Genomic DNA, 26,668 nt, shown 5'->3' with positions numbered 1-26,668 from the left:
CTCTGGAACCATTCAATTTCATGCTGGTCCTCAACAGGCAAGGAAACATGCAAGGATGGCTGTCAGGAGATCTGGATGTTGGTTTCAGCCCTAATTATACACTTATGAAATTCCCAAATGTCTGAGCCTAAATTCTTAACCTGCAAAATGCAGGAATGGCATTCTTCCCCAGTTACTTTCCTCCTGTATTTTGGAATATTAAAGCAGTAGATGCCTGTCAGGCCTGGACAAAGGTCAACATCAGGCAACTCCAGTAAATCACAATCACATCATAACACACCTGAATGAAAACTGTAAGCAAGCAAAACCCAGTGGCTGCTGCCATTCTCCCAAGACCACAATCCCCACCTTGGGGACTGTGAACTCTCTGGGGAGCCCAAAGAAACTGTTAAGCTAAAATGCTGAACCAGCTTAACCACCATCCAAGCAAGTGCAAAAGCAACAGTAAAGCCTTTTCTTCCCTTTTACTTTTTATGATTCTATTCGAAGAAAATTCAAAAGCATACCGCACATTTTCCTTCGTGTTACCAGTTACCAAGCTTGAGCTAAGAAGTAAATACACCTTTATATAGCTATTAGGCCTATATATGTATGAATCTGGACATAGTTTTATTATTTGGCAGCATGGCACTACTCATTTTTTTTAACAAGAGCGGGGTGGGGGATCTGAACTGGGCTGTTATCTAATTTTAAACACAGGCTGTCCACCTGCTTGGCATATCATGTTCTCCATTCCTCCACTCCACCCCTTAACAAAATAATACCTTGATTTTGCATCCTATTCCACTGCCCACAAGGACTGGTTTGTAATTACTGCAAACTTAACGTGCTGTCTAGAAATGCTGAGATCAGCCGTTCTCAAAGACAAACTTCCCTCAAATTCTTAAACTGGAAAAAAAGATCCTTTTTACGGGAAAAACCTCCAAGTGGCCACAGACAGCAGCCACAGGATCACATTTCAGAAGGCATGTCCGGCAAAGACAAACTAGTTTTCTTTTCCATTTCAAATGCCACCCTCCTCTGCTTCTTCTCCCCACAAAGCTGTGGTGGTAAATAAATCCAGGATTTAATTCAACAAATCTAGCAAGAAGGTCTGTTTTCGGGCACACAAAAGCACTGGTGGTCCGAGAAGGTCAAGAGGAGCAGAAACTTCTCAAAAGCCACTGCAGTACATGCATATGCTGGTTAAAATCAAAGCACAGAACAACCATGAAGCCATACTTTAAAAGTGCTGCGAAGTTAACTGTTCATTAACCCAAAAGTTAATAATAACTTTTTAAAAGCTAATCTATTCCCAAGTATGTAAAGCTGTTACACTCCACACCATCAATTTATGGCTCATATTAAGACTACTTTACATACACTATCACTGCTATTCACCTTGAAGGTCTTAGATGCCTCCCCATATGTACCTACCGAAGATACTCAAGAACTGGAGCAGCAGGTAAGTTCTGCAGCTGTGCTCACAAGCTCTAGAATATGAGTTTTCATTTAAAGGACACGATCCCCTGTGCCTCCTCCCTCCCACCCCAGCAGCTTTTTTCTAACACAATGGCAAAGCGAGCATAGAAAACATTAACCAATTTTACATCGATGTTGGACATTTGCCTGAGTTTGCAGAAAGCCTAGAACAGGTCTCATGTTTGCTTTACTCCTCTCATCGCAGTGTGGTATATGATGTTCTCTGCAACACAGAAGGAATATGAATCTCAATGCAGAAACCCATTCCTCCCGAGGAACCATCCAGCAGTGTGTGCCACTAATATGTTTGTTCCATGATCTCAGCACGACCTCTGTACTTGCCCTAGAAAGAAGCCTCAAAAATTCTGCTTCTTTTTAACAAAATCTGGTTTTATCTTCCAAGAACTTTTACGATGCAGTCAGGCACAGCCAAGTCTCAAAGTCCGTGCTGTACTGAGAGCACAAAGATAGTTAAAGTAAAATCATTCCACTAAAATGGCAGGGGGCTATTGTTCAGGCTGTATTGTTTGTATCCAATTCAATTAAGCCTCTCTTTCAAGATGTCCATGGGGGAAAGATGGCGACTGTGCAACAAGCTCCAGCGTGCAGCTGTACTTCATGCTGTTGCTCAATTTAGACCCTGCTTGCCACACAGTCTGTAAACCCCTGCATACGTGCATCTTCCTCCACATTCCCACCCACATAAATCCAAAACTGGGTCTGACCTTCCCCTCTCTGCTTTGTCCATGCAGCCCCACATAGAACAAATTCCAGTCATCTGTCCTGCCCTGCCTGTGCGGCCCACTGCTGGGACGTGAACCAGCCAGCCATGTATTCATGCCTATCTCTCAGCCTGCTAGTGTCCCTAGAGCTGCCCCCCTAACCCCCACTCCCCCCACCCTTTCCTCTTGTCATGAATTGTTTCTTGAAGTGTTCAGAGACTTCTGAAAATCAAGCTGCTGTGGAAGATCTGAATGTATTGCAGACCTTCTCATTAGCATCAACACAGCCAGCCACTGCAGTCAGATGCACAGCGTGACTTGAAGGAGTCTATTAGATTCCTGTTTAGTTTATAACCACACTGTCCATGCTTCACTGGTTAATTTGAAGAGTAAGAGTATGTCTCTAGGCTAATGGATTCAACTATTCCTGTCCTTAGATACAGGTTAAGTGACAATCTTTATATGTATAATACTTTTCCACACACGATACTTTGAGAAAGTGAAACTATGGCCACAGCAGAGCGATTAAGTAGATAGCACAGTTGCATAAAAGCTATAAGATACTACTGGATATGGTAAGAAAGTCTCTCCAGCTTCTCTAATGTCGGAGTGCAGAGCTCAGAGCTCCACATTTCCAAATTCTTGGAGAACAGAGGCCTTCTCAGCTAAAGCTCCTGGCAGTACAACAGCACATCAACACCAGTGTTCAACCCTTTGTGCTCCTCCTCAAGACAGGACACCATCAGAGAAGAACGAACATAAAAGTTTGCCTTTAAAATTTAGCATTTCTTACCTCCCTATCCTCTCAACTCCCCATTTTTCCCATATAATTTTATCAGAGTTTTGCTGACCTGTTTTGACCTGCTGCCATCTAAACGGATTTAACAGGTATAGCCACTCAACCACTCCCTGGAAACATGAGTAGTTTTAAATCTCAGATTTTAGGAAAGATTAGCTAAGAAGGGTTGCCATGGGCAATGTATGTTCCTCGCATCCCACAGTATTCAGCCACTGTCAGCCCACAAGATTTGCCCAAGACCCTCTCCGTCCAAAGAGCTGAGCTCCAAACACAATGCATCCCAAGGAGAATAAATGTCCTGCCCCCACCCTGCGTTGAAAGGATAGCTTTAAAAAGATAAAAGAGATTTAAACTGTTACTCTTGCAAAGAACTAAACCGATAAGCTGAAAAGATACTGAATTAATTCTCTGCTTGAGTGTTTCAAACTACTGTAGCATGCATTGGCATTTCTCCCTCAAGCATGGTTTCCTTACTTGCGTACCCTCAGTTTTGCCCAAATCAGTGAGAATACCAAACAAATCTCCAGTCATGAACCTGGCAAGATGACCCATTACTCCTCAAAAAGCATGCAGTGTCCACTGTAGAGACCCTATTTCCTTTGCCATGTCAGGTCAACTCTGGTTTGTGTTGCAGTGAAATGCAATTGTGATGTGTAACAAGGGCTGAATATAAAACCCCAAGGGACACAAGCCAGACCTGTATGAGAGCCATGCAGATTAGGAAGGGAAGCCATACAAAATGGAAGGACTTACACCAGAGTTCATAGTAGTAGTTGCAACACTGGGATTGTCCACAACAGTGGCCCGTTTCACATATGTAACTTTGATTGTTGACACCCATGCAGGTTTCCTTGTCCTAAAATTAAACAGACACACTTTTAAGATGTTTTGTCAATATCTTCTGTAAATGTCATTTTTTTACTTAATGATCTGAAAGCATTTGAAAAGTCACAAGTTATGGTCTTGGGAAACTATAGAATATATAAAGTTGTTCAAAAATAGCTACAGATCACCAAAAATCACAAACAACTGTTCAGAAGAAAACCCCGTATCTCCAAACTCATGAGTTACATTGCTTTAGCATTCAAGTCAGCCCCGTTTTCTCATCATCCCTTGCCCATTAAAGGTTACTACGTTCTAGGAGCCAGACATTCTCGTAAGAAAGAGATGTCATTTGTTCCACATTTTACACAATATCACTGCATTAGTGGGGCTGAATGCCAAGTGGAGGAAATGCATTCATAAACAGAACATTATAATTTGAGAAAAGACTGCTTGGATTCATTTAGATTTAACTGATAACTGCAGTATGTTCCTGCAAGATTCCAATCTAAAATGATTCCTTCATCATTAGCCATGCGCTTCGTATAAGATAAGTATTCCTGTAAAACTTCTTCCTGGAATACCAAAGTAGTCCAGGAGCTCAGCCAAATCAGCTGTACTTTATCACCCAGCAGGTCCTCAGGACACTTAAGATGGAAAAGGACCACGGTGTAAGGTCTTGCTCCCCACATGGTGCACTGCTTCATAAAAGTCTCTGTTTTCCTGCTGGTCTAAAAATCTGGGTGGGAAAAAGTACAAAACACAGGAAAACAAAAGCATTTTACAGGTTGTGGTTTGTACATCCTCTAGGATTTAGGCTTTGGGGCAACCTGGAAGTTACACTACACAGTTTCTTGTGAAACAGAGATCTTAATAAAAAACACTGATGTTGCAAACAAATCTGTAATAAATTTTCATTTTCTTTCACTTAAAATTTATTGGAAAGCAAAGAAAATGTGGGGAGGTTTATACTGAAAGATGTGTTGAAAGAATTAGTCTTGTGACACCTTTCAAAACAAACAAAAAGCCCAACAGAACCCAACCAGCAGGTTACAGGAACACACATCAGTGGACCCCAACATTTGCCAAGCTGCACTGTCCTCTATTTTCTGAGGGCACATAGCCACACTTCTCAGTTCTATGGAGCCACCATATGCACAAAATACAAAGATCACCTCAAACGATGGACCACCTCACTGAATGAGAGAGGTAAGGCAGCAGTTTCAATGCAGAAGAGTCCTGCACTAAGTTCTTAAGGAGACTCAGTCTATTTGGGGATCAGCATCCCACCACCATGCAGCAACCCGGTCAGAGTTGCATCTGCGCACACTGGGCCTGTGGGTCCCTCACCTAAAGTACATAGTACAGAAAAGATCCCATGCCGCATTTTTCTCCTAAGAAGTCACACCAACCTCTGAAAACCCTTTTGAAAGGGTTTTTGATCAGGTGAGAGCACAGTTCAGAAACCACCAGTCAGCACACAATGTACGGCTTCCCTTCCTTCCACAGGAAGGCTCTAAGAAGCACCAACACAGTACTCTTTAGAACTCACCCACAGAGGCAACAAGCTGGAGGGGTATGTGCCTCCTTTTTCAAGAGAGAACATCTTGCTGGACAGACCAGTTGAACTGCTTTACTACAGCTCGCTAAAGCAAACATTTTATGTTCTTGTCTTGAGAGGCTGCATGCCAACAGCAGACACAACATTTTCCTATAGGGTAAGGAGGTGTTTCCATCTCTAACTGCAACTTTTACAAGACACTGTTGAGCCAGCACAGCATTTTCTGCTTCAGACATGCTATTCACTCAAAAAGTTGTAACATTAGTCAGCAAAAAGAACTAGAAACAGGACACATCTATTTCTGATCTCCTCTTATTATTTGCACTTCTCATTTTTACTGGCTTTGCAGAGTTCACGTAATCGATGAGCAGCACAGATTTTAGCTCTCCTAGCAACAGAATTGAGAAATTAAAATCCCATTGCAAAATTGCAATCCTGTTGATTATGCACAAGCCAGAAAGCAACCGGCTGAGGCCTGCGGTTGTAGCACATAAAGATCAATGTGACCTGCTGAACCAGCAAATGAATCATGCAGAGGTGGTGAAAGCACCTCAGGAACAACTCTGCACCCCAGCACTGATCTGTCCTTGACCACCTGTGTTTACTCCCCCAAAACTTGTTCCATTCAGTGGTGTCTGATTCAAAGAGCAGCAATAAGGAACACATCCGTGTCTTTTGGCAGCAACAACCTATAACAACTTCAATGTCACTGTATTTTCCCCACTTAAGAACTTCTCCAAGTCTTACTTTCTGAGACTTTAATCACATTATCCTTTCCCTTGAGCTTCCTGACTCCCTCTTGCCAAACTCACTGTATCTGAAATGACCTTTCCACAACACCATATGCTTATGTGCATGGCTGCTTCTTCTTAGCCCAGACGGCAAACAGGTCTATGAGGGGATAGGTGTGCATGTTGAAAAGATTCTCAGTACCTAGGTTGCTATTCAGTGGGTCACTCCTGCCTGCTTTTGGAGATAAAGTCTCCAGCAACATCCTGCTTTACCATCTAAAGCAGAGATCAGATCTTGCTGTCTGAAGCTTCTTTACATACTGACCAAGAGAAATTAGCTTCCTTGCTAATACATAAGCACTTGTACCTTTGAATAGTCTTTGCAGTTGGCTTTCAGCTCCCACAGCTCAGAAAGTCCCAGGTTTTCAAGTCCTTGCAGTGCCAGCCATACTCCTCAAAGTCCAAGCAGCTGCTCTTAGAGCCTTTCTGCAGCTCTCTGCCAGCCCAGCCACCAATGGGTTTCTGGAACAGGGAGCCGTCAGACCCAGTGCCACGTGTCAGACCCAGAACTGTCACCCTTGTTTCCAAACAGTTTCACAGAATCAAGTAATAATTTAGTTTGGAAAGGATCCCAGCAGGTCACATGGCCCGACCCCTGCTCAGAGCACAGCTACCTCCAACGCTAGGTTACTCAACCCAGCACAGGGAAAGAGATAACATGTAAAGGCAACAAATCATTGGAAAAAGTCTACTAGGCAAAGCTTCCAGCACAAGGAGAGCATTGTTTTGGAACATGGTACAGGTGTCTCCTTTGGATCGAGCATTTCAGTCTCCTTTCCTCTCCCCACATAAGTCAAGACTCATCTCTGCAACAAGCTGTACAGTTTCTTGCACTGTTTTGCAAGCCAAGGAGGAGGTTACACACTGCCATCAGTAGAGAGATCATGGTATTTTTTTGTCAGGAAACTTCTGCTCACCACCAAGCACTTCCATCAGGCTTCAATTCCTGGTTAAACCCCAGCCTGCACTTTTCATACCATCAATTCTGTATTATTTCTACTTCCTTCCCCCATTCCTTCTTGTGTCACATGCTGCAAAACTGCAGCTACTTAAGACATATCGGCAATACAGTAATCCATAGTCTAAATGTCTCCTGGAAACTGTATCACAAGTACTTGTGCTATGAAAACAACTATTTCCTCTTTCACACCAACAGGTAGGGACAAAGCACAGGACTGCAAGTAGTTTTATAGGTAAGAAAAATATATCTGGGGGAAAAAAATCTTACAGGAGAAAGCTGAGTACTAGCATTTAGCGACCTGCCTTTGTTTCTACCTTCCATTGCAAGCAGCACTCATGTTTTTAAATCTTAATCATTTTTAGCACCATGGAGTTTTTACTGAGCTATTACAGATGTGTTGGGGGGGCGGGGGGGGGGGGGGGGGGGGGGGTGTGTGTTAGGTAGTGATACATAAAGGAGGAGGAGAATTTCTTTCCAAAAGCACTTTCTTCCCCAATAGCCAGTGACTATCACATTCCGGTGCAGGCTCATCTGCTGAAGGACAGTCTTGTTTTCTTGTTGTCCAGGCAAGCACATCCCTGCCCACCACCATTTGTTCAGCTAACTGTACACACCTCCAGACGGGATTACTAAGCAGTATCTACATGGGTCTGCTCTCAAAAACTGTTCAACTCCATCAGAACAGAATATTCCTGTTTCACAACTAAGAAGCCTGAACACACCATCCGTTATCTCCTACCTGCAAAGCCCGGGAGATTTCCAGCTTATTTCAAGAGTCTGGCTTTGTCCTGTAAAGCAACACGTACTCATGTGCATCATGGTCTCCTTGGCGTCATCCTAAGAGCTAATGCAGATCTAAGAAACTGGAAACACTGGATCCCTGATCCACACTCCAAAGCCAGCAGCTTTCAGGAGAAAGCTCTGCAAACCTGGAGTCTGTGTTCTCTTTGCATCCAGTTCAATAGAAGCCATTTGTTAAATCCAGTAGAGACTCTGTCTCATGAGACTGGTTGAGTTGGGAAGACCTCACCTCAGTGCACTTGGAAAGCCTCCGTTTAAGATGTGGCATTCTGGATTAGTTTTCACTTGTCATAAACTTTATAAAGCAGCTTGGAATAAAGTAAGATTTACTTATTTTCTTGTTGATATTTGGCATTTGTTATAAGCCCACAATCATGCTAGCAACTCTGCCAGGAGCACACTCGTGCTGTCAAGTGCTTTTACAAATAATCCTTAAAATACCCAGCAGTGGTAGGTAGAAGAGGACTCAAGGCAGTGCTGCATGTTGTCACATCTGAAGCTACAGCAAACATTAACGTCAGTGCCAGGGAAAAAAGCCAATTATTTTCTCCACTTTCCAGTTTAGTATTGGACCTTTGCTGGAAGTCTACGTGTCAAATTAAAAGGTCAAAATCTAGGGCACGATCAAGACAGGAGGCATTCAGGGAGGTCTGTAGGTAGCCTGAATTGCACCTTGCTGCTAGAAAGGATGAAATCAGACCTCCTCAACCTACTTTTCTGAAGGTTTTTAGTACTAAATGGTTGGGTTTAATATTCATAAATCTGTTAGGATTTATTGTGTATGAAGCCAGTGTAGGAAACTGAAGGAATGAGAACTGATGGACAGTGGAGTACCATTACAACAAAAGGATCAAGGCACTTCATAATTTTCTATTCTCAAAAGCCAGCAGTTAACCTAGGAACGTTGTTGCTATGTCAAAAAGGAGAAAGATGAAGATGAGCAAATTCCAGACCGGTATGGCTATTTTCCAAGCTGAAAATTAATATGTGCAACTGCAGCAACAAACACCACAGCCCACGCTCAAAAGTGCATAGTTGGCAGTGAACCACCTACAAAAGATGACTCCTCAGCTGGCATTAACCAGGTAACCAAAACCAGCAGTAGCTGGTATCACAGAGATCTAATAACCATTTTAGCTCTTTGCTCTGTCTCCTCTTTCCACAGAAATCTGGCCTCCATTACCCTAAATATGAGCACCTTGCATTTATATGGCCTCTGTGTGTCATTCAACCTGACAGAGTATCTGTTCATCCTAACCTTGGTAATACCCAGACATCCCGGAAAACATTTGTGTGCAAATGTGATTTGCATTTACTGACAGCAGGTTATATGCCATTCCTGTTTTCTAGGGTAGCCAGCTCTCTAGACCTACTCCCATTTCTCTCCAAACCTCAGGTACACCATTTGCCAAGGCACTATGTAGCAAATTACTGTTTGACCTGGAAGAGATAGGGATTAATAACAGAACCAAATAACGCATTACAGACAGTGGGACACCATGAAAAGCCCAGCAGCAGGCTAGAGGGAGGCTGCCAAACTAGCACCCACTGGAAAGCAAGATGCTACTGGTTTTAACAGGACTCAGGCTCAACCTGTGACCTCTCCAGACCTGGCTTTGTGGCTCTCACTGGGGACTTTGGTAATAAGCATCTGTCCAACAATGAAAAAAATCCTGACCTAGTTATTTCACTGATCTCATTACTCACAGGCAGCAGACATTTGCTTTCAGTATCCATCGCCCCCCTAACAACAAAGCAGGATGGATTTAAGCAAATGACACAACCTTCAGAAAAATGAACTAGAATATGTACCTTGAGGAACTTGTAATCGGAATGCGAGCCATGTATGTTCTTTAAGCACCCAGAGTACCCGAATGGAAGTGATTATCAGTATCTTTAATACGTTTGAAACAGCCAACTGGAAAAAATTGTCGTTGATACCCAATGAGTTACCACCTGGCTTTTACTCAAGCTCACATATCAGACTATCACTAGTGCTGGTCAGCTAAGACCATCAGCAACAGCTCATGAGAATGCAAACACAAAGCTAACAAAGATGAGGCTCATTTCTGTCAGATAAAAGACTCAGTTGCAAGTTAAAGTTCCTACTGAAAATACTGGAATGCCAAATCTTGCCATGAGTTTACTACAATTCCTGGTTTGCCAGCTGCTTCCCAGTTCCTAGACAAAAATTCATCTTAAATTAAAAGATCACTAGGTCCTTTCAGAGCAGGACAGTAGGTGGGATGGCAGCAAGGACTGGCACAACTGGAGGGGAACCCTTCATCACCAGGGCAGGTCAGGACTGACGCCAACCCAGCTGAGTGTGCACTAAAGCCACCAGTCAGCTCCTATATTCAAACACCACACTTGTTAGTCCTTTGGAACATAAAAGCAAAAATCCACTACCGAAGCAAGTGCTGTGCGTTTGGTGGATTCAGTTTAACAAAAAACATGTTAAGATTGGTAAAGATGAAAATGGCTTTGATTGCTGGGAGTTACTGGAACCTCGGGTGCCAGCTCGTCAAGAGATAATTCCTGTAAGACTGCCTTACGACACACAGCTGAGGCCAGGAAATAAATCAAGTCTGGACATTTCTTCATAAGACACCCACCACAAATCTGGTTTTGCTGAATGTGGAAAAACCAAAATATATTAAGTGCAAACATCCAAATACAGTATGGTAAGGTGGGAGGAATAATGGCTCTGAGCTGTCCCAGGCACAATAAAGATCTCCGAAGTGGGAGCTCTAATCCACAACACTTATTGCTTCTCTAATGCCAGCATCAGGAGAATTAATATTTAAATCACCATGATTAATCAGCCCAGCAGAACCATCTTCACACCCCCAGCGGATACAGAACCTCCAAGGTTTTATTAACCTTTATCTGAGGAACAAATTGGTTTGTTGCATCCATTTATCTTGGAGAGATACTCCAACAATCTTTTAGGGAACGCTGTCCTTTCACAGATCGTGGACATTCTGATACAGTTCGGTAAGGGCTGGTTTCATTTTTATTGCAAGTTTCACTTTCAAAGAACTGCACACTGGCATTTTAAGCCCAAGTGAAAGTGTTTACTTCCCTTCACACCTTGCTAGAAGCTTCCCAGCTGCAGTCCCAGCCCTTTCACATTACAGATAGCCGCCTCTAGGAAATTACAGCTTTGAGGAGGCTGCCTTGTGTTTTGTTGTTTTAAACCACCAAAGAGTTGACATCACCGAAAACCTCAAGCAGTTAAAATTAAACCGGAAAAGGTCAGGGATACAAAATTCCCATCTTCCCCCCCCCTCTTTTACATTTATGCAGCAAATTACATGAACATGTTCAAGCTTTCACCTGCAACCCTCAGAGGAAATGCTCACTTAAAACTGAAAGCTAAGATGCTCTACAATCATGTTTCCTGGGATGGGACCTTTAAACACCCACGTTGCACTGATGTCAAATAGAGCTGACCTAGCTTTTTAGGCATTTAAACATCATCCCCACTGCAACAACCACCCAAAAAAAAAAATCCCCAAACCAAACACCCTGTTTTTATCATATGTTCTGCAGTTCATCTGCCAGGCTGCAGAGCCACTGGGTCCCAATAAAGAAGTGATGGCAGATCCAGGGAAAGCAGTCTTTCAGCACAGGAATGAGCAAGGGGTGCCTGTCTCAGGGAGCAGTGGCTCTCACCACAATCGCTGTTGTCCTCGAAGCTCATGGGAGGGCACCCCATTCAGCACCTTTTCCCTGCAGCCCAGGGGCAACACCCCTTGTGTTGAGTGGGAACAAGAACAACAAAGGACATCCCAGAAAACCAAGTGTTTACAGGCCGAGTGCAAACACAAGAGACAATAGAGGTGATGAGATGTGTCTGAATTCCTCCCACACTTTTAATTAAATAGCATTGTTCACTAACAACCCTTTTTTTCCCCTGCTCTTTTATAAGCAGAAGAAATTTCTGAATGCAGAACACAATCACAAATATTTAGGTTTTTAAGACCAAAAATTAAAACTCAAAATGATTAAAACTAAGCAAAGTTCATGCAGCTCTTTCCCACTATATCCTTCATCAGTGGATAAAAATAGTCAAAAGCTTTGCTCTTGTGGTCTTGAGGCAACACCTTTTTTCTGCTTCCTGTAAAGGCCTCTGTGTAGGTGCCAAAAAGTTACAAGCCAAGGAAAAAAGTACCATCCAGCCACTGAGATAACCAGATGTTCGCAGTTGGAGCAAATGAAGCCGAATTACACAGAACTTCTGGTTTTACACCATATGCAGCACCTCCACTGTCCCAAATGTGTCTCTAAAACAAAAAGATTAATTTAAAAATAGGAACTTTAGAGAAAAACACACACGAGACTCGAGCAGCCTCAGCATTTAAGCCAACTATGTCTTGCTCAAAGTTGAGTTACCTCAAGCCATTCAGCCTTCGTGCCCGAATATTCCCTCCTTGGTTCAGTTTTGATGTTTTTAGGGAAAGTCTCTTTGCCCTGAGTGCTAACAAGGGAACTATTATTACAGCTATTGCGCTCAGTTACAGAAGGTCATTGTGCTAGAGGTAGTTTCTTATGTAAAACTGTTTTCAGTTCAGCAGGATGGGAGGGGGGGAGCTGCATTTCACTAAAAACTGAACTGATAAGGAAAGAGAGGCAGCACTGTTTACTCAGCAGTGTGCTCAAGTCCTTTTGCCTTCATTTCTGAACAGCTGAAAGGTTTAAAGCATGCTACGGTCCAATCTTGACTTTTTAATTCTAAATTAGAAGCTGCGAGCAGCACTCCGATAACATGCAGTACCTATTTATTGTGGATTACAGATCCCGACGGTCCTGCGAAGAGTTTACAGTTAAATTCGCCTACAGACGTGCCTCCCAGACCAAAAAAAGGGTTTGCTCTCCCCGAGCAGAGGCACACATAGTTGGCACCTCCTCCAGCGGGGAGCAGCTGGGCAGTTGCTACCGTTTCTCATTCCACTCGCCTTTACCAGCTATTAGATGAACAAGAAACTTGGGACAAAGCTCAGTTAAAAAGTCACCAAGCTGGGGGTCATAGCACGTTGTCATTTGCCGTTTGGTGACCTCTGTCAGGGATGAAATACAGAAAAATGTCTTTTTAACACACCCCCCCCCCCAGTGTAACCCTCAGCATATACTGCCCACACAAGAAAAGGGTTCAAAGTTTGGCACGTTTTGAAGCAATGTAAACACAATTCCATATTAAGGACTGTGGAAAGTACCCTGAACGCGGAGCAAACAGAAACTGCACAGGAGCACGACACGAAGAGCCGCCCTGCCGCACAGCCTACAACAAGCAGCGAGTTGCTGTCCCTGCCTCACAGCTCTGCTCCTTCCTAGCTGATGAAAAGCGTCTCTCCCACTGCCGTGCTCTCCGAGCAAACGCCACGGGTGGGGAAGCACCGTTTGTACGGCTGCGTTTTGGGAAAGTCAGAAACCGCTTCCTTAGAGGTGCGGGGGTGGTCAAAATAAAAGCAAATCAATCACATCCTCCACCTGAGCGAGCAGCTCCCACCGCACCGCAGCTGGTTACCTGTCTGAGACCCAGGAGGAAAGGCATTCTGCAGGCTCATCCTCCGCACCAGCGCATGGGAAGGCAGGAATTTAAAGCCCCACAGTGACCATTTCCTCATCTGCTGTGGGCAGCCCCGCTCCTCGATCCTATTTAAACCCGGGCTTCCTCGGTTGGGAATGCTAAGTAAACAGGGTCCTGGGACACTGCACGCACTCGCTGGCTCCCCCTCCTCCTCCTCCCACTCCCCGTGACATATCTCAGACGCAGCCCAGCCGGGGTGTTTGCAAGAGGGAAATGACATCAGATCGGGCAGCTCTGCGAAAAAAAAAAAAAATAGAGCCAAAAAAATAAATAAAAAAGAAGCCCTGACCCTTAATGCAGCTGCTGGGTAACACCAGGCAGCTCGCTGCCAACGGGAGCTGTGTGCTGCCGGTGCGGGACCCTGGCCGAGAGCCATGCGGAGCACAACCGCTCTGCTCCCTGCTAATGGGATGTTGCAAGTGGAGGGGAATCCATTAAAAACGTTGGCAAGAGCCAGCAGCTCCTCAGCGATGATTAAATCTTGTTAAGCAAAATTAGACATTTAATCTAGCTGGTTTTGGGTTTTTTGAGGAGAAAGCCATGTTTGATGCCACTTGCTGAATGGCACTGGAGCTCTAGGAGCAACAACTATGGTTTTCCCAAGTACCTCCAGATCACAGGGACCTGGGTAAAGCCTTCACAGATCAAAAGCGCTCCCATGCTGCCTTCTGCCTGCCACACAGCTGTTTTTTCTGAGCAACTCTTAACGGCAGCGTTCACTCTCAGCCTATCCAGTTAACAGCCATCTCACTAAAGAAACAGTCACAAACTACCCTCATTTCAGCAGGATCAGCACTGGGCTTCTCTAGCACCAGACAGGTGATGGGAAGACATTTTAATCTGCCCTTCCCCAAGGAAAAATGCAGCTAGTCCCAACATAAGGTTTCTCATTCTACTTGAGCTCATTTCACATTTTCATGCCAAGGGGTAATTAAGCCTTATAAACAAATTTATCATCTGGTGCCCAGGATGGCATGTCTTGTTTGTCCTCTCCCATGCAAGGAGTACAGCAAGTTCCGCAGCGGTGTCAGAGATGACACTGCAGAAGATAATCTAAATTTAACTCCCTTTTCTACCTCCACTTTGAAAGTTCAGCAACCTCTTTTTTTTTTTTTTGCGCTTCTCTTTAGTCAGCAGCTGTCCTCGTCTGTCGGGGGGACTGGGACACCACGACCGTTCTGTGTGCCCCAGCAGCCGCTCCAGGCATAGTTGACAGAGGGGCAACTCCCCTTGTGTTTGGCCTCTTTGGCTTTTGGACCTTGACAAGTTACAATATTTGACAAGGGAAGGAATATACGGGTTTTGTTTTTTTTTCCCATGGAGAGTTCACTGAATCCCTTTTTTAGTAGCAGTTTTAACAATAATTTCAGGACTTCAGCAGAGCAAGAAACCACATATAATTCTTACAAATGCTCATTTGCAACAGCAGGGGAAAAGAAAAAGAAAAACAAAAGATTAAAAAATAAAAAAGGCAAAAACCCCTAACAGACCAGACCCTCCTGACAGCTGGATAGCTTGCAACAGTGTCAGAAAAAGACACCCATTTTCCAGATGCCAAAACCCCTCAGTGACCACTGCCGCTGCCTCCTCCCAGCCCAGCCCTGCCCAACCCTGGGGTTGTTTCCCAAACGAGAATCCCACTGTGGATCTTCCTCTACACAATTAGGCTGTGAGACTACACACAAGTATTACTTATTTTTACACCAATTTAAAGGCAGAGTATAACTTGTCGTTTAAGGTAAGCACATCTCTGTTTTTCCTAAGAGAAAACAGGCACATTAGTAATTTCCTGGAGGATACAAAACATCAGCATTAGCTAGCATCAGCCAGGCAACGGGATTTTCCAGCTTTTGTGCTCTTGGATCAAACAAACTCTCAACCTTTGCTTTTCCAATTCTATGGACAAACAGCAGTGATTTAAAAGGGCAGCTTTCTGTTTTAGTCATCTGTTCTGTGGCCTCATGCTGTCCTTTGAAATATCTGACTTTGGCTGTTGCTATCCAGAGCCCTGGACGAGGCAGATCCCAGGGCTGAGCCAATGCAGCAATTTCTAAATCCTCAGAAGGAATCTAACTTTATCCACCCGCCTCTCCCCCGGCACATACTTAAAAGGTGAAGCGTCATTCCACATCTAAGACAAGTTGTGAAGGATTATCAAAGGCAGTAACATAACAGAAAAGCTAAAACATCCTAATTCATGTGTTAATTTAGCAATCTTGGAAGAACTGACACAAAATAGGTGGCTTGCAAGCAGGCATTCGACTGCAGCAGCAGACCTCCTCTCTTGCAGTCTCTGAGTGGCAGCTACCAGTAACACACTCCACAAACTCCCCTATAGGCGATTATGGAAAAAGCCTTGGAGAGAGGAAAAAAAAGGCCCCAAAAAGCTGTACAAGTTAGCTTATACTCTTGTAATGCCCTAATCAATACACCGACAAATACACCTTTTCAAAACACTGACATTCTCCTAAGCATTGCAACTGCTTTGGCTATTCCAACTGGTATAATTTTACTCCCTCCTTTAAGTTTGTACGTTCTTGCCCCTGTGCTTTGTCTTGCAGCAAGGTCATAGATAGTGATTGCGAACAAATAGTTCCTTTCATCAGAAGTGAATTCACCACTTTGTAATCTGACTTTCATATTATTAGGAGGTGGGAACAGAAGTCCCCATCCATCTTCTCACCCATTCATTACTCTGTACCTGTTAGCTGTCTTCTTAAAAGATATCAATCTTCCCTATCCTCTTAATACAAAATCTTTTCCCAAAGCCTTCAGCTGCTCATTGTCCATTTCCAAAACCTTTCTAATTTTCTATTGCTCTCTGCTTGGGGGAAACCAGAGCTGAAATCATAATTATTTTAATGAAAGCACGAGCAGCTCTAAGGCAGCTGGCTCAGCATGGGTTTCACTTCCTTTATACGAACCTGGAGTTTAACATCTGCAAAGGCCACCCACCTATGACACAAGAGTGCGTCCACCTGAGATAAAGAACAGAGCAAACACAAGTTTTGCAGTTTCTCTGCAGAGGAATCTCTTGAGGGTTATGAAAAGTCTGGGCTAACATCAGGGAAAATTACAGGATCTACATGATTTTGAGCATTTGCTTTATTAGGCAGCTGCCACCCACCCTTTTTTGGCATGTCAGTGTGGATCCCACTTCAGGATAATGGTGAGCAAGATTCTTTTGAAGAGGAGGGATTAAAGACCTCTGCGCTTTATCAGTCTGTACTACTGGTCTGCTGAACATGACGTCAAGCAAAGGATGCTGTGTGACTCCTTCCCAAGCCTCACACACTGTGCATCGTGACCTCAGATTTTAGCATGCAACTGAATTAGATGATGGAAGTTGTTTGGGCCGTTTTAGAGTCACTTTCTATGCTTGATGGGAGATGCTTGCAAGCAGGTTTAGTAACCCAGCAAGATACAATATCAATTTTGATACCCCCTGAGGAAGCAGCTTGACCTTTAGGTGATCCAGTTATTACAACAAGATTGGAATGAAAGTGGAGGTTGTGCAGCTCAAATCCATCAGGCTTGAAGCACAAGGCTGCTCTCAGTTGCTCCATTATAAAAGTCCCAGGCAGGAAGAGGTTTTGCACAGTAAATATGGGTGGTAATATCCCCTCGATTAAAACTTGAAGACCATGGTTGGTTCTGCAGATATATATATATATACACACACACACATACATATACACATACATATATATATATACAGGTTGACCATAAAGTTGGAACAATTTTATCTTATGACTCTTCTATTTGCCCCAGTGCACTCTGTTATTTTCATATTGTAACAGGAGCATCCTTTACCCATATTCACCAGGTGGCCCACAGCCTTGGGTGCTAGAACTGAGACTACGCAAGTCTGCCAGGCACTCAAAACAAAGTGTGAAAGAAGCAACCTGAATGCAGGTGATTTTATGTTTCACCATCCTGGAGATGGCTCTGGGAATAAAGAAAAAAATAAAAAAGGAAAAGGGAAAGAAACATACAAAAAGGCATAAAAACGTATCTCTGTTTCTCTAGAATAAGACAACATCCAGGAACAACCAACCTCTACCTACCTTGATGGCAAATGTCCTAAAGGGGATTGCTTGCTAGCAAAATCAGCATGAGACACTGGGAGACCACCAGTGAGGGAACAGCAGTGCAGTGCTAGATCTGGCTGGAAACCATTTCTGGCTGGCTACCTGCCTGCAAAATCTGTCCACTTGTCAATTCCTGAGGAGTGAAGAGCCACTTCCCCACCCTAGAGGCACCATTATAAGAACACGATGACTTTCCAATGTGAGGACCAGGTGTCCAAGGCTCATGTAATGTATAACATTGGCACTGCCTACAAAGAATGTCATCAACAAATTCTAGAGGACAAACAGCAACAGGTCAGTCCTGTTTTTCCTACTACCTACAGGACCTACTCCATTGCTTAGGGGGCACATGGTCCAAACCAAACTTTTCAGACCCTTTGTGTCTAGTACTGCTGTCCTATGTAGGAGTGGGGTAAAGTGGATCCCCCAGTTTGTATGCAGTTCAACTACAAAACAAGGACACTGAAATCACTTCCATTTACTGTTTGTCAGGCCAAACTGACTTAATCATCGTAAGAGAGAGCAAAGAGTAACTGCAGGAAAAGACACCATACATGTTGGAACTGGCTTGTGAGCAAGTGCTGCAACCGGTCTGCTGGATCAATAATTTTTAATGTGCAATGAAGCACAAGGGCTTGCAGTGGTTAGAATCTGTCCTTGGGCAGGTCCCTCTTCCCTGCAGCCTGTCACCACTTCTGCCAGCTCAGTGGTTTAGAAGTGCAAGAAACTTCTGCAGCTTACTAAGTCAACATAAGCAAATCAAGACAGTGCATTTCAACCTCACTGCTGTCACCTGGCTTTGCCTCTGAGTAAAGAGTTAACCAGGGAGGAAGAGACTGTGCACTTCAAAACATACTCAGTGTTAAAGCCTCAATGGCAACAGCTCATGCTTGACTCTAACCAAATCTTGATTTGTAATTGAATCCTGAACAGCAAGCAGGCAAGTGCAAATATGTGCCACATCCTCCACCTGAAAGTCATAACTGAGCCCTGAACCAAAGGAAGGGGCATTGCAGAGGAAGCCACCACCCAGTTTGTCACTGGTTATTTCAGCGGGAGCCTGTCCTCCTCTTCACTTTTCATATGCAGGTGAAGAAATACCAACAGTAAAGCGCTTCCCTTTGCACTTATGTACAGCAAGTGGGCTCCTCCTCTGAAGCTGCTTTCTGTATTAAGCTATCATAAGAACGGCACTCAAGAAAGGGCAGGGAGCAGACAAGGAGTGGATGTGGAAGAGATACTCAAGAGCAGCCCTTTCCAACACCCATCTGACAGGGGAGACAACAGACGCCATGTCCAGGCTGTTCCAGACACTCTACCCAGTCTGCTGTTTAGCTGATGGGAGATTGGTGGTAATGAAAAGTCCAGGCTCCATCTCTGAGACCAAAATAGTTTTTGCTAAGTGTAGCTTGAAATTTCCAGCCCTCAGTGACATTGTTTCCCACTGCTTTTTCCCCAAGAAGAAAATGATAGCCACAGGTCCAGCACACTTTGCTTCACAGCAGCAGACCTGTGGCCAAGCCAAAGTAATTGTAACACCAAACGCTATTTGCATCATCTAATTTGTATGAGCACTATTTGAATACCCCAGCCCTGCCATTCAAGGCCAGAGGTCTTAAAAAGCTTTAAAGTCCTTTGCCACTGAGGCAGAGGCAGACTAAAGAGTTGAAATTGCCCTGCTGAGAAGTGGCACTAACTGCTTCAGTGGAAACGCAGTCAATTCTGCCCTTTCAGCATTCCCAGGTCTTGGGCACCAACGTCAGGCTTCAGTTTTAGCCTGGAGTGGGTAATGAAGTCACTTGGAAAGCCTACTTGGCTTTCTGTGAGCCTGCTGGGAGGGGGAGAAGGAGGATAGAGGTGGGGAGCTCAGCTGTTAGACATCTGACAAGGCTGTCCTCAGGAGGGCTAGTGTGTCCTGGGTGGCACAGGGACACTAGTCTGGCTCCTTGCTTTTTGACACTACAGCTCTTGTTTTCCTTTTGCCCACGTATGCAAATAGGACCTTTGGTAATGGCTCAAGAGAAGATGATCTGCTCCAGACAGGGAAGAAGGCAGAGCCTGCAGACAGTAACAGGATCCCCCGAATGTGGGATCAAGACGGTAAGTGTCTGTTCTAGTTTTAGAGTCTTGCACCATATGGGTACCAAAAATACAGCCTCTGTGTGTCCTTTGGTCACATCGTTATAGGAGACAGCACTGTCCTAGAGCTGCTTTTACCAGCACAACCTTGATGGAGATCTTAGCTGCCCTACTCTTAGAAGTGCTATTTGTTTTCTCTCCAAGTGACAGTAACTCACTATTTTTAGTGCTCATCCCATGTCTGCCTGGCATTTCCCTTGGGCCTTACCCTTGTTTCACAGTGCTGGTGCCAGCTCCCACGAAGCATTTTTTGGTGCCAGAGGGGCTGATGCCAAGTCTGTCTGTCTTGTTGCCAAAATGGCAGCTGGCTTTATTGCTGAGACAGGATTTGCCAAAGCTAACAGCACTAGTGCTGGGGTGACTAGCATTGATTTTAAGGTTGTCTTCTTCCTTACTCTTCTACTGCCTCTAGATTTCATGGGATAGTGCTGCTCCAATTTACCTTCTGGGGTCCTAGGAGATGGATTTTCCAATCAGAATCTAAAGCAACAGGCAATTACACAGCAGACGGTCTTAACTCAGAGCTCCTCAAAGAGAAGGATACTTACATACATGGAGCAATTACCTGGGATGCAGCACTGCCACTGCTGGCCCCAACTATTCAGGACCAAGCACTGCTGCACATCAGGGAGCACTTGATCTTTCCCAGCATGCAAATATATTTAAAAAGAACCTACCATAAAAACAGAGACCCCACTGAAGATAAAGGCAGTTACGTGGCATTTCATCACCAAGATATACCTAAGACAGAAGTCTGGGGCAGGAGAAGGGGATCACGGATCAGCCAAATTGCATCACATCACCACGAGCAGATGACAAAACCCAAAAAAGGTCATGGCCTTTTTTGCCTCTTTTGCACTCTCACAAGTGCACCTCCATGAAATGCTACTGTTCAGCAAAAATCCAGTCTCACATGAGGCACAGGCATGTTGACTGTGGGAAACATCCAGAGAGATGTGAATAGATAGCACATGTGATAGGTGATCACACATGTATAGATGCATGTAACTTGAAGTGATGATATTCCTACAAATTAGTAAGTATTTTGATGTTAATCTCTGCTACTATTCTTCTAAACCTAAAATGCACGCCTTATTCAGAAACCATGGTGTCAAATGGGCATCCCATTGCCCAAAGATGCTCAGCTCTTTCTTCAGGAACAGTAAAGTTACTTAATCTGACAAGAGGTAGACAGCTGGTTAAAATGGTTTTCTCATCATGTAATACTTTGCCAGAGGATCTGTCACAAATACAGTCTGGTCAGATCTGGTCTGATCTGAACAAATTTAGAAAAGCCCCCAGAATCCCAGAAGACTTGTTTTCCTCAGTTCACAAGAGGATCTCTTATTGAGTTCTGAGAACTCAGGTTTTGTTTCCAGCAAAGCATCACTTCTGTATGGCCCTTCTTGAGAGAAGCAGATTTTCCAGGAAATCCTTTAGGGGAAAATAAAAAAGAGACATCAGCAGCTGCTTCTTTCTGAGCACTCTGCTGGATACTATGGTTACATAATGTTACAGCAGAGCAATATTGCATAGGTTGTGCTGAGGCAAAGAAATGTCCTCAAAGTGCCCTGTATATGTACAACCTCAAGCACTTTCCCACTATTATCCCTGGACTTTACACTGCTGTGGAACCTACATCCACATCAATAGGTGGGTTCTGGGTTGCACGGATGATTGTGTTGGCAGTACACTAACCACAAACAATTGATTTAACAGGGATTTCTTCCTCTTAAAAAAATACATGTGGATCACAATACCCTACTCCCAAAATTAAAAGTCTGTCAATGAACCCAATGGGCTGTGTAGTACCTACAGTTGTACAGGATTTCTGTTACCAGCAGAAAACTAAATTCATCTGAACTGCAACAAGTAGGGTGAGGCTTTGTGGTTAGAGCCTGGCACAAACATGAGGGAAGCCCTTCCACATGGCATATGACAAGCAAAGAGACAGGAAGAGTTCTCCTTATCCAAAAAGAAAAGCACTAAAGATCACATACGTATCTTCACACAACTAAAACAAAGACTTAAAGGAAATCACAAGTTTAACCATTAAGAAAGCTCAATACCACAAGCATTTAAAAGATCACATCAAAACAGTATTAAAGACATCACTTTTTTTATCACTAGACACAACTGTAAGAGAGCTACCAGATCTTAACCTCCATGGTTAAAAACATCTGCAAACATGCAACTTTACGCAAAAAAAAAAAAAAAAACACTTCAGATAAACCTCATCTTACACAAAAGCTTGTCTTTTTTAACTTGAATTACTATGTTGCTTAGGAGCTCTCAAAGTACTTGGAAGAAAGGCATAAATTCATCTCTATTTTTAAATGATGAGTCAACAAAAGTAAGGAATAAACAAACCAGTACAGTTTACAGTTAAGTGCAGTTTCAAGGTTGAGTTTACCCATATCTGTGAAAAAGCAGGAAACAGACTTTAAAGCCTAATCTCTCCCTGTTGTAATACTGGTTCTCCCTTGTACCACATCTTTACCAGGAAGACAAGAAAAGCTTCCCAAAAGGCCACAGAATTTATTGCTCTGCCAACCAGAAAAGGAGAGCTTTTGGGATTGCCTCAACCAGAAGAGCTGTCAGAAAGCATCATCCACATAAAGCAGAGAGCTCACAGATGTAGGTTTCCAGGTACAAATAAAGTTGGTACGATCCAAAGATACAGGACAAAAAATTCACAGCCTCCCATCCCCAGCTCCTTCATCCTACTGCATTTTCCCCTCTCTGCAGCTATTTTCCCTGACTGTAAAATGGAGAGAGTGCCAGCAAGTTGTTGGAGGTATTACAACTGTTGGACTCCAAATACAACTAATTGCTATTCTTTCTATGCCTAGCAGAACTGCCACCGGTTACCCAAATATTTCCTGTTGGGCTCAGCTCATCTAGAGGCCACCCTGGGACAGCCAGCAGTTACATAAGGAACAGGCGGGCAGGCAGGAAGCGATGGCCAAGTGTTGTGTTTCAGCATCAGCCCTGGCATTACAGTTTGCACTTCACTTAAGCATTAAAAGCACTGGTGGCACCTAGAATCACAGCAAGTTTCTAAACCTGCGGGCCAAGTGGTTTTGCTGTTTCAAGGGCAGATAACATTCAACATCCCGCTGTCTCATTCCCCTGGGTTCATGATACCTGTAGGGCTTCCCCCTTCGCTGTATGGTCAACATGTGTTCCTCTTCTGGGCATAAGCATGCTTTATTTCCTGTAGTTCAGTGCCCAATAATTAAAAACTCATTTCAGTTTTATTTTGGGAAGAAACACTGACCACCATAATCTGCCTTTACGGGTATTATCTTATCCCAACTGCTCTAATTTCCATTAGTGCTTGTTATTCCACTGGCAGATTAAGCAAACACTCCCCTGGCTGTGGCAGGGCTGAAGGAGGACAGCATGACCCTGTTTTACCTGTTTCACACACTTCTCTGCAGCAAGGCTGCAGAAAAGAAAGAAGACTAAGTGCTAGCTTTCCCCTTACTGAAAACTGGCTTCCAGACATTCTGTCATGGTCTGAACCCAGGAGACATACATTTGCTTTAGATCACAGTATTGGTGGCCTCTTACTCCTGGAACCATTATTTTCTTTTAAATTCTCCCAGAGCATAAACCAAATAGTCCATATGCATTTGTGTAAAACAAATCAAAACCTGACTGACATCCCACCTTTTCACAGGAAGGTAACTAGTGCTAAGTAGCATGACTACAGTAAAACAGTAAACTTAAGTTAAAAAAAAAAACCAACCAAGCACCAAACTATCATAAGCCAGTTATCTTCTTCAAAAGGTGAACAGCACTCAGAAAGCTTAAAGACCTGCGGGTGCTCGTTGAATGAAGAAGCTCTAAGGCAAGGAAATACATTCAGTTTTTAGAAATACTCACTTCTGACACATCATAGGCTCCTACAGTAGTATTTTTCTCCTGAGCAGGTAGTTTTGGGAGTAGGAATTCTGAACATCTCCTTTCCTGGAAACAAGTGAGAAAACAGCCCACCAATTTCACTGCAGAGACCCAGCCTGCACTTTGTAAAGTCATCAGCCCATTGAAAGAGACATCTTCCAGGTAAAAATACATGAAGAACTTGGGGATGGACAGCAACATTCATGAGCAGGATTTAATTACAGACTGGCCATAAGACTGTCCTTTCAGCACTTGTTCCTTAAAACAGGCTTCAAACTTCAGGGCTGTTCAAGAATGAAAGATGCAAACCCAGAGGCACCAGGCTGAAAGGCTTCGCAAAAAGTCACCCTGACAAACTGCTCTGGGAATAGTTCGCTGCATTGTTCACAACCTAAGGCATCAACATTTCTCTAACCCATTCTTAAGACAACTACAATCACTAGTATTGCTACCACCTCAACAGGCAATGTGCTTCTGTGCTCAATGCTCTTTAGAAATTAGTATGTTCTTTCCTGTTAGTATTAATTCAGGCCTTAGTGCAAGATATGGCAGTAATTTCTGTCTGCACTAAAAATAAGACAACTGATCAGTCATCATCTTAACTTAGCTCACCTGGAAAATTGTTCTATTTATCTGTAAGTTGCTTTCAGAAGACAAAAGGTGTTGGGTTGAGGATTTTTCCACAGACTACAAGGATTAAATCATAGTTTTATCACAGTTCTTCTCACTCTGCAACTTAAACCCATCTTAAAATGTGGGATCTGAAATGGTGTGCATCACTTACTAGCATGGAGTATTACAAAACAACTGCATAGGACACTTCTATTACTGTATCATTACAGATTTGGTAGGGTTTTTGCAACAACTGCGCTCAGTTTCCGATACATTCCAAAATCCTAGATTCCTTCTATTTAACTTTTCTATCCAGCAAGTACTCTGCGCTTTTCTTTTGGGAGAAGTTAAATGAGGCTTTGGTTGTTCTCCTGTCTTACACACACACAACCCTTCATCTGCATTATAGGTGCTTTCTCTCTGCATCCCAAACTGTTGGCACAGAGGCACAACAAACCCCTCCAGGACCCCAGTCACCACCGCAGAATACTACTCAGCATATATTTGTCACTTAATAAACCCACTGCATTGCTGTTTAAGCCTGATCTATACTCAGCATCACATAACCAAAATGCGCTCCCTCACTCAGGCTGGACTCTAATCCATTGAATCAGCCAAATTTTTTTTTTCCCATGAGGTTGTTTCTTATAAATCCACACCGCTCATTTCCTGTTGCCTAAGAGATGCTTATAAAGCCTTCAGGGATTTATTCTAGTACTTCACTATACACTAGTAAATACTAGTAAATACTGAAGCATTTCACCATTTTCTAATTTTTCTTCCTTATTCTTTTCCTTTGACTTGACCCCTTTACACTTAGTATTAATTTTAATGTGTGTAGAATTACAACCAGGAGTTTGTGTGCTTTGGTTTTTTACCCCTAGAGATCCAAAAGAACAGCAAACCTTTTCAGTCTATATATCAGTTACTGAGTTACTGTTTACTCACTTCTCTTATTACATTTCAGATCAATACTTCCTTTTTCACATCTAATACTCTATTTGCAGAACCTTTTCTTAAGCCTTTTTGTGAACCTTGCTCACTGTAACACAATTTTTACACCAAAGGTGAACTAGACAAGCAGTAAAATCTTTATTGTCCCTTCAGTTTTAGACAACTGAATTTAGTACATGGTATTAGCATCAGCAAAAAAAAAAAAAAAAGGATAAAGATAATAAATTTCAGGATCTCTTTAAAACCCAGGTCTGACGTGAGAAAAAAATGTTAGGGACTTTTAAAACATATAACCCATTTGTGGAAAGAATTCAGCATAAACTGACAGCATGACTTTACCTTTTAGAGTGTCAGCACACAGTGGACTATTTGTTGACGTCTGAGCTCGCACTGAGTTGAAGTTACCACAAGGAAAAATCAGTGACTGTGAAAATGTACCCAAATTCTGTTAAAATTCAAAGCAAAGTTTCAATTAAAAAAGCTAAAGCCTTTTATAAATGTAGAAACTTACTAGTGAAATGGAACTCGTATCTGCCAAAGTGAGCCAGGAGAGCCAGTGGTATTCCATGTGTTCATGCACCAAAAAAGCCTTACAGATGCTGAAGGACTCAATTTGGAAATCAAATCAGTAACAGAGGTGAATCAAGCAGCTCTGCTATCAGATCAAGTGCACTGGACCAGGTTTTAGTTCTCTAATACACAGTTAGCGTATGTTTGAGCTGTGTAAAGAGAAGTCTTTTAAGCTATTATTATGCCTTACAGTCGTGTAGCTCTGACCAGCTGAGCCTCGTACTTCTCCTTTCTAGGCAAGCTAGAGGAAGAGCAACCCTGCTGCTTCCTCATTAGTGCAAAGTACTGCTGTCACACGGTCTGCAGCTAGTTTTCAAACTACCCTGAAGGATACCCAGACCTCCAAAACCTCAACAAACACATGGAAAATGCTCCTTCCTGAATTCCCCAGGAAGAGAAAGATGCACCAGTGGCTCCTACAGTCTATAAACTGCAACTAGCTTGTGAGTGTCTGCTGCTTACAGCAGCTCTCACCACATTCTCATTTAGGTCCTCCACTTTTTGCTTCTCATCTGGACCCTGGAAGAAATCTGGATGCACACAGATTCCAAGGATGTCCCTTGTGAGTTACATCCTCAGGTATGAGAAGTGCCACTTAAGTCAAGGCTTTGACAGACAGCCCAAATCTTGCTGCAACATGGTAACTCTGCCAGAGCCATCCTGCCAGGTCTACAAATCCCAGTATTTCACAGTGGAATCTGAAATAAGATTCACTTCTGAAGGACAAATTAGTGGTCTAGAAGTTTTGTTTTATTTCAGAGTGTTGCCCTAGGTCGGCTGAACACACAGGAGCAAGGAGCACAGGCACACATGCTGTTGTACCACTGTAGATGCCAAGCATTCAGTGAAGAGAGTAAATGCTAATGCCAGAACAAAAGACAA

The 26,668-nt window shown here is 43.4% G+C and overlaps 1 protein-coding gene across 7 annotated transcripts in view; it reads right to left on the bottom strand.

The window, feature by feature from the left end:
- WBP1L (WW domain binding protein 1 like) overlaps window positions 1-26,668 on the bottom strand; it is a 59,288-nt gene that overhangs the window by 10,752 nt on the left and 21,868 nt on the right. For 2 of the 7 annotated variants that reach the window (XM_057421052.1, XM_057421058.1), the window contains exons 1-2: window positions 13,449-13,612; window positions 3,736-3,838 (exon numbers count right to left, since the gene is read on the bottom strand). In XM_057421052.1, coding sequence (XP_057277035.1) covers window positions 3,736-3,838; window positions 13,449-13,475 — 130 coding nt within the window. In that variant the 5' untranslated portion in view covers window positions 13,476-13,612. Of the gene's footprint in view, window positions 1-3,735; window positions 3,839-6,463; window positions 7,305-13,448; window positions 13,613-26,668 lie in introns of those variants that run through there. The other 5 variants (XM_057421053.1, XM_057421059.1, XM_057421056.1 and 2 more) reach the window with 4 other exon arrangements.

The sequence above is a fragment of the Pezoporus wallicus genome, unplaced genomic scaffold, assembly GCF_028554395.1.
Source record: "Pezoporus wallicus isolate ANWC-B61680 ecotype Strahan unplaced genomic scaffold, APGP_CSIRO_Pwel_v1 contig_3365, whole genome shotgun sequence".
Classification (NCBI taxonomy): domain Eukaryota; kingdom Metazoa; phylum Chordata; class Aves; order Psittaciformes; family Psittacidae; genus Pezoporus; species Pezoporus wallicus.
Note: the sequence above shows the minus strand (reverse complement) of the source record. Positions and strands in the feature narration are given on the sequence as shown.